We start from the raw sequence: 8,797 nt of genomic DNA, 5'->3' as shown, positions 1-8,797 counted from the left end.
GGGGGGGTTAGAGGAGATGAGTTGGAGTCTCTACCTGCCAAAAGCTGAAGAAAACTATCCCTTTGATGCAGATGAACTTTGAAAGTGGTTTGTGTGGCTGCAGTTCCGTTGAGAAAACATGGTAGAAAACAACCAAGGAGTACATGGCCACTGAGAATGAAATATTGAGAATGATGGTAAACGTCCAGCTGAGCCAATTCGGATACAACCCAAGAATCTGCAACGTGATCATCAAGATAGAGCATGCTGGACGGATAATGACAAACTGCCATGTCCAATGCTTGAGAAGTTTCAGTGTCCGGTGATCTAAGTGAGCAGTGCGAGGCTGCAATTGGCAGGAAGAACATTAGATGCATGGTTACAACACACCATTCTAATACTACTTTATCAATCATTCTAGTGAAATAGAGTAAGAAAGGCATAAGCTCAATTAAACAACTGACAAACTTCAACCTAATATCTCACATCACCCAGATTACAAGAAAACTTATGTAAGTGTTAGCAAGCCAAGCCTCCAAGTAATCCGGATATGAAAGAACAAACAGTTTAACTCTTAAGTTTAGACAATTGTATCTGCACTTAGACTGGATCTGATTAATATAATTTCTTTAGGATATAGAGTCATTATTATTAATTGGTTACATTAGGTAATAACTCAAATAACTTGGTTGTCTATCTTAGACGACTAGAAGCCATGTGCTTCAGAATAAAAAGAAATATACTGGGGGATCCTTGCCCCTAAAATTCTTCAAAATGATATTATCACACAGTAAACACTAAAGGGGGAAAGTCCAATAGTGGTTAGATTCAAACGCAATGGTTACAACAACATACCTAGCGTAATCCCACAAGTGGGGTTTGGGGAGGGGGTAGGATGTACACAAACCTTACCCCTACCTTTGTGGGATAGGGAGACTAATTTTGATATCAGTTATAAATACATTGAATGCATAATCATCTGGCATATATTGAGAGGAAAGCTGAAACATAAGTATAATCACACCTGAAATAGAGTCATTGGAAAGGAATGATGAATTTCCCTCCCCTTGATTTCATCAGGCACAATGTTTTTGCTGATGGATATATTCAAATAACTATACATCAAAGCCAAAAATTTGGCAATTGCCTGAAAAAAAACATCAAAATGAAACATGTTTTGCTTTATTTTTTCTGTCAAACTAGAAAGCATACGATTAGACAGTGTATGCACCATTAACAAAGGCATGTCAATCACACGGTAGCAACTTACCACAGCCTCGTAGCATTCTTTAACTGAGTCTAGAAACATGAAAAATGTTTTGCTTCCACGAATATCTAGCAAACCCACAAATGAGTCAATGGCATAGAGGGGAGCCATACATATAATCATGATTATTGCCTTTTGCTCCTTTGGGTTTTTCCAGAAGAAGAGGTGTTGTGACAAGAGCTGTATCGTGAAATGCATCGAAAGCAAAGCAGAAAATCCTGATCCCACCATAGTGAGTTGTGCACGGTCCATACTAGCAAAGTCCATATTTTACCAAGCCTTGCAAGAACACAACACAAAGCTCCTCCTGCAAATCAAATACCAAAGACCTTTATATTGGTGTTCACCAATTTTTCAACTGCCTGCACTTTTCAACTAAACGTGCAAACCAATTCTCACTTTTATCAAGGTCAGAGAACCACACACAAAATTTACCAACATACAACTCTTCAACAGAATATCAAATTTGAGAAAACTTGAGCTTGATATCTATCCACCAATTTGATTTAAAATCAAGATTCAAGGGGCATGTTGAATTTTAAGTTAAAGATACAGATTTTACATTCGGGGGAATCAAAATAAGATGTTTTCTTGAAAAACAAAATACAACCCAAACCAATACATCGCAAATTCAATAAATACAAAAAACACCCATATCCTTTTGACTTCTAGGGAACCGGAAATATAACAAGAATTTTATTCTAATTCAAGATTCGAACTTTTAGTTAAAAATACAGATTTTACAATTGAGGAATCAAAATAGAATGTTTTCTTGAAAAACAAAAAAACAAACCAAACCAATACACAGCAAATTGAATAAATACAAAAAATATCCATATCCTTTTTGACTTCTGGGGCACCAGAAATTTTTCAAGATCCGCATAGACCGAAGAAGATGGTAGATAAGTTATCATCAATCACACCGAAAACACAAAAACAAAGAAAGAATCAAGCAGTAGTATGTTTCTGGAAATTATTGCACTACTTACAGTAAAATAAATCAAGAATGAAGATAGTGACAACAAATTCGTGCGGAGTATTGTGAATCTACTAGTAAATTTGCTTTCTAATTCCTACTTAGTGAGAGCTCTTAGCCTTAAATATAATCTAACTATGGATTTGGCACTTTTATATATATATTTGATTTCAAGAATGGAGTGCGTTCAATAGTATATTGATTTCAAGAATGGAGTGTAAATACGCGTTTTAACAGGCGGTATTTCTGTTCTATTTTTTACTTGTACTTTAATAGTATTTTTTATTACTTTTTCTGTTCTAATTATTTGTGTAAATTTTCTTTTTTTACTTGTTCTTTCTATTTGTTCATGGAAATTTTTTGAGATAAAGAGTAAAAAAACACACACCAATCTCTTTCATTTGAAAAAATCATGATACATAACATTTTATCTGAATAAAATATTTCATTTTGATAAAAATTAAATATTAAACTATTAATATTTAATTAAAAACTAAAGATTAAAGTATTATGTTAGATATGTATATACATATATTTTTAGAAAAATCTATCAGTGTACCGAATGTAACATAAATAAGTAAATAATTAAAAATATCTAGCAACGACAAGTAAAAGATATTTTTGATATGCATATGTATCTAACACAAATGAGAAGAAAAAGAGAGGTCTGTTTCTCAAACTAAAAAGTGATAGTTTGGTATGAAATTCTCTCTTAATAGTTTAGGTATAAAATTCACACTCTCAACAGTTTAGGTATGAAGCTAAATAAAAAGATATAATTTAGGTGTGGTTTTGAAACTTATCTCTAATTTTTTTTACCTATTATACCCTCAATTATTTACTCTTTTGTCCCTAATTATTTGTTCACTTTTCTTTTTAGTAGGATCGTCAATATGGGCTAGGCCCGTTGGCCTGACTTGTGATTTGATAGGGTTGAGTTACACTTTTCGGATCCCATTTAAGAAAATTACTTTTTAGCTCGGCCTGAATAAACCTGTCGATTTATAGGGCTTGAGAAATATGGAGAGAGTCGGTTCATGAGTCAAATAAAAATTAATTAAAAAGTAAAAATAAAATAGAGTATTAAAAATAACAAGAATCTAAACTCAAAATATATTAAAATTTTAAATATCACAATTTAAATACAAATTATATTTATAAAATATGTACTATATAAAATGTAAAATTTCTAGAGAATCACTACATAAGCCACAACATATGGAATATTGTCATAGTTTTTGTGTTTTATTATGATCATTGAAAAACAATTAGGTTAATATTTATGTTTAACTATTTATGTTTTACCTGAAATCAAATTTAATAAAGATTATAAAGATAATTCAATTTGTATATTTGATGAACAAGTAATAACACCAACACCATGTAATATTGCATTGTCGATATTTATGATCATTTGTTAAAATTATATTTAATTTAAAAATTATAAAAAAATATACTTTTAAGAAAAGAAAATTGATCTAGCAAGCCTGCAGCCCAAAAGTATGTGGGTTGGGCCAATCGATTAGCTCACACAAAAATAGGCTAGCCCGATCTGACTCGTCAAATTTCAAAGGCTATACGGATCGGGCCCGATGATTGGGTCGACCCATATTGACAACTGAATTATTGGAAAAAAAGATAAAAATAGTAAATTACTCACGTATTTAGAATAAAATGTAAAATAGAAAAAATAAAAATAAAAAATATAAAAGATAATTAATTTGCGGCAAATTTAAGAAAAGAAGACAAATGGATGAGAATAATCTTAGCAATATTTTATTTTTTCTTTTTTCCCATCATTATTGATATACAGAAAAACAACAAATCAAAAGAATTTGAAAAGTGAACCTGTGCATTGCTTATCCATGACCAATAACTGTTTGCTTCATACTAGAAGAAATTACTCATTCAGTTTCAAATGTTGTGCCTCCGAATGTTGAACAATAACAATAACCAGCTTCACTTGTAGCTCAAATGGTTGTTCCACCAATATAATTTCCCATTCTGAACCTTAATGCACTCAGTGAGGCAACACGTGATGATTGGAGACCTTGATGGTCAAACGTTTGATTTTGTTTCAAATGCTTTAATATTTTGGTTTAATATAAAGCTAACACACAGTACATGATTAATAGTTATAGGATACAACTCACTAACTCTGAAATGCAACCCCTTAGAAATTGAAGTCCTCAACATTATTTTGTGCATTCCATCAATTGAAGGGATAAAACACTTTTTGTGAATTTGATTTCGCCCCAATTGCTTGCGCCTCCTATCCCAGGTTTGATTTTTTCTCATGAAGAGCCAAAATATTTTTTCTTGTATTAGTCGGGTGTAACTAAACACTTTCGAGCAAATGAAAATATAAGTGTGACACATATCAATGGATAACGTTAGAAACAATGAACGATTCTTACTCGTGCTTACTATCCAACAAGATTCATTTCCGCTTCAACCACCTTTAAATAGAGATTTGAGAGTACCGGAAACTGGACCACAAGACAGAGGTGAGATGTCTGCAGCAGGGGCATTATGTGTCACAGGTGGGGTATCAGGATCAACTGGGCAAGGAGAAAAAGATAGACGTCTGCAGTAGAGGCTTCACGAACTAGACATGAAACGTCATAGGCCATTGGAAAATCAACTCAAGTCTACAAGAGTCTTGAGATCAGCATCTTGCGGTCAATCCTAACATTATGTCTAAACTTGAAAAAGTTATTATCAGCGTCTTTGCCTTTTAGTTTTATGTTGAATGATTGCAAACTTTGTTTTGACTCCACTTGTTAAGTGAGTGGAAATTTGAGGGCGGACTCAATTTAATAGGTTCAATGGTACTTTGTTGGTTTTTTTTTTTTAAAAAAAGTGACCTTCTTATTAACGGAAGTTGTTAAATGCCATGTGAATGTCATATGGATGCCACAATGCATGTCAATAGTGTTTCACTGCCACATAGACTAAACGGAAAAGGGTTTAAAATACCCTTAAATTACCTGAAATAGCTCATTTATACCCTTAAACTATATTTCGACTCAAAACTACCCTTCCCGTCAAACTATTGGGTCAAAAGTATTCTTCTTATTAATGAAAGTTGTTAAATGTCATGTGGATGCCACATTGTATGTCAATAGGGTTCGCCTGCCACATCGTCCTAATTAATTTTTTCCCCCCTCATTGTATTATTTTCCAAAAATGATTTCATTCATTCTCCCTCATTTCGCGGCTAGAATTTCATAGTTTTCTTCATTGGTGTGTTTCAAAGTGGATATTCGTGATTGTAGGTTAGTAAATCTTTTTCTTATTTTATAATGTTTATGATTTCAAAGCATGATAGTTAGAATTTCACAACTTTTCGCGCATTTTCCGGCTAGGGTTTCATAGTTTTCTTCGGAGCTGGATTTCAAAGTAGATATTCGTGGTTGTAGGTTAGTACTTTCTTTTCTTATTTTATTATGTTTACGATTTCAAAGCTTCATAGTTAGGATTTCATAACTTCTCCCTCATTTCACGGCTAGGGTTTCATAACTTTCTTTGGGGATAGGTTTCAAAGTGGATATTCGTGGTTGTAAACATAATAAAATAAGAAAAAAAATCTACTAACCTACAATCATGAATATCCATTTTGAGATCCAGTGACAAAAAAAATGTGAAACCCTAGCTGCAAAATGAGGGAGAAGGGGTGAAATCGTTAACAGAAAATAATAAAATGAGGAGGAAAAAGAGTAATTAAGATTTGAGGATTTAGTTTATATAGCAGTGAAAACCTATTGACGTGCAATGTGACATCCACGTGACATTTAACAACTTTCTTTAATGAAAAGGGCATGTTTGACCCAATAGTTTGATGGAAAAGGCATTTTTGAGTCGAAATATAGTTTAAGGGTAAATATGAGCTATTTTGAAAGTTTAAGGGTACTTTTTATCCTTTTTCCTTTTAGTCAATGTGACAGTGGAACTCTATTGGCATGCAATGTGGCATCCACATGACATTTAACAACTTCCTTTAATAAGAAGGATACTTTTGATCTAATAGTTTTACGGAAAAGGTAGTTTTGAATCGAAATATAGTTTGAGGGTAAATAGAGTTATTTCAGATAGTTTAAGGGTATTTTTGACCCTTTTCCGTTAAAAAAAATAACAAATCAAGAGAATTGAAAAGTGAACATATTTGTAAAGTGCGTTGCTTCCCCAATCAACTAGAGCCGTCAATATGGCTAGGCCCGTCGGGTCAGCCTACCCTAACCCGTAATGTGATAGGGTTTGGGCTACGATTTTTGGAGCTAATTTTAAATTTTTTTTTAGTCTGGTCTGAATAAGCTTGTCGATTTATGGGGCTTGAGAAATATGGATAGAGTCGGCCCGTAGGCCGAATAAAAGTTAACTAAAAAATAAAAATAAAATAGAGTATTGAAAATAACAAAATCTAAACTCAAAGTTTGTTTAAAGTTTAAAATATTACAATTTAAATACAAATTATGTTTATAAAATAAGTAGTACTTAAAATAAATTTTTTCCTAAATCAATAAATAGGTCATAACTATGAAAGATTGTCATATTTTTTTGTATTTTATTATGATTATTGGAAAACATTTAGGTTAATATTTCTATTTAGCTATTTATATTTTTACTTGAAATCAAACTTAATAAATATTATAATGATATTTTATTTGTGTATTTGATTAACAAGTAGTAACACTAACAACATGTAATATTGTCTTGTCGATATCTATGATAATATTTTTAAATTATAACTTAATTTAAAAATTTTAAAAAGTGTATTTTTAATAAAAATAGATCTGGCCCGACAAAGCTTGTAGCCCATTAACTTATGGATTGGACCAACTAATTTCTAGCCACACAAAAAATGGGCTAAGGCCCATCTGACTTGTCAAATTTCAAAATCTGTATGGATTAACCCGAATGAAGTGGGTACCCATATTGAAAGCTCTATCATCAACCAACAAGGTAGCAATCTTTTACTTCATACTTGTGAAGGTAGAGTAACTATTTTCAAAAAATCATCCGCTCAAATACAACAAATTGAGATAACAAAGAAGAATCCAATAAAAAGAATAATCAATATATATATATAAATGAGGATCATAGAGGAGCTGATGTGGCACCTCTCTATGGCCTCTATTTCAATTTCTTTTTTTCCTCCTTTTTTTTATTTTTTTTTCATTTCTTTTCATTAAATAATTTGTTTATTAATTAAAAAAATTATTCATATTTATTATTCTATTCATTCATATTTATTATTCTAATTATACCTAATAAGTTACAACAAAACCTCCATCTATTTACATTCCCTACTTAAATAATATGTCTTTTCAACTTATTTTTAATTATTCTTATGGTTTACACAAACTATAAATAACAACTATCTATGTTCAATGATCATTCTCATTTTCTCATTCTTTCTTTTTATTAGTATAGTTTTTTCCTTTTTACATTTTTTTCTTCATCTTTTTCATCAATCATGTACTTTATAAGTTCACCATATGATCTTCATATTGATAAAGATCATAGATATATTCTTCAAGATTCATCAAATTGATGTTTGCATTAGTTTGGTACAAGTTTATGAAAATGAAGAAGGAATCATAATTATTTCAAGATTTCATCAAGAAGATGGTCATATTAGTAAAAAAGTTTGAATGATTTCCAAATATTTTGAAGATTAATTCATTCATGTATTGTTTTGATTATATTTTTTAGTTAGATATATAATTTCATGCTATTCAACAAAAATTAAATTATGAAACTCTACTAATTAACACATTAGAAAGCTCAATTAACATTATTTTCTTCATTTTACTTTGCTCTTTTTCTTCTTCTTCTTCTTATTATTATTGTTGTTATTATTGTTGTTATTATTATTATTATTATTATTATTATTATTATTATTATTATGAATGAAGATGAAAAGTTATATAGTTTTATTTTTATGTAATTTTTTCGTCAAGTTCTAATTAATATTTTAATTTTTGTCACGGTTGAAAAATATAGTATTGCACATGATACATTTCTTATAGCTATTGCATATTGATATCCCTAAAAAATATATGATGTAGTTTATCATATTAAAAAATAGTCATAGACTAAACAAAAAATAAATTAATTATTTGTAGTACTTTTAAAAAATTTAATGAATAAATAAATTATTTAATGAAAAGAATGAAGAAATTTTTTTCCCTTAGTCACATTAATTATATTAAAACTAAAAAGTGTAATTTATTTAACTTCTCTTAATTATTGAAAATGAGAAACATAAAAAAAAGTGATGTGACATTTACCTTCTCTTTATTGACCTTTTTTCTTATTTAAATTAATTAATTTTTGTAAAAGTAATTTACTTAATTAATTAAAAATAATTTTTATTAATAGAGAAACATTTACAATAAAAACTTTTCACATACTACTTTATTAGGAGTAAATAATAATCATCCATAACTCACATCTAATTTACAATCCTAATAGATTAATTTTCCACTTTCTTTTTCTTTTTTTTTTTCATCTTCTTATGATTATAATTTTGGAATAAAAATTTTAAAAATATATTTTAAGTTATTTTCTCT

The 8,797-nt window shown here is 30.0% G+C and overlaps 1 protein-coding gene across 2 annotated transcripts in view; it reads right to left on the bottom strand.

Annotated features, from left to right (window-relative positions):
- Positions 1-2,412, bottom strand: part of LOC107011037 (transmembrane protein 184C-like) — a 5,332-nt gene extending 2,920 nt beyond the window's left edge. Inside the window, exons 1-4 of one of the 2 annotated variants that reach the window (XM_015210352.2) lie at positions 2,236-2,412; positions 1,250-1,553; positions 1,004-1,126; positions 35-325 (exon numbers count right to left, since the gene is read on the bottom strand). In XM_015210352.2, coding sequence (XP_015065838.1) covers positions 35-325; positions 1,004-1,126; positions 1,250-1,513 — 678 coding nt within the window. In that variant the 5' untranslated portion in view covers positions 1,514-1,553; positions 2,236-2,412. Of the gene's footprint in view, positions 1-34; positions 326-1,003; positions 1,127-1,249; positions 1,554-2,106; positions 2,208-2,235 lie in introns of those variants that run through there. The other variant, XM_015210353.2, reaches the window with a different exon arrangement.
- Between the last annotated feature and the right edge of the window lie 6,385 nt (positions 2,413-8,797).

The sequence above is a fragment of the Solanum pennellii genome, chromosome 2 (assembly GCF_001406875.1).
Source record: "Solanum pennellii chromosome 2, SPENNV200".
NCBI lineage: Eukaryota > Viridiplantae > Streptophyta > Magnoliopsida > Solanales > Solanaceae > Solanum > Solanum pennellii.
Note: the sequence above shows the minus strand (reverse complement) of the source record. Positions and strands in the feature narration are given on the sequence as shown.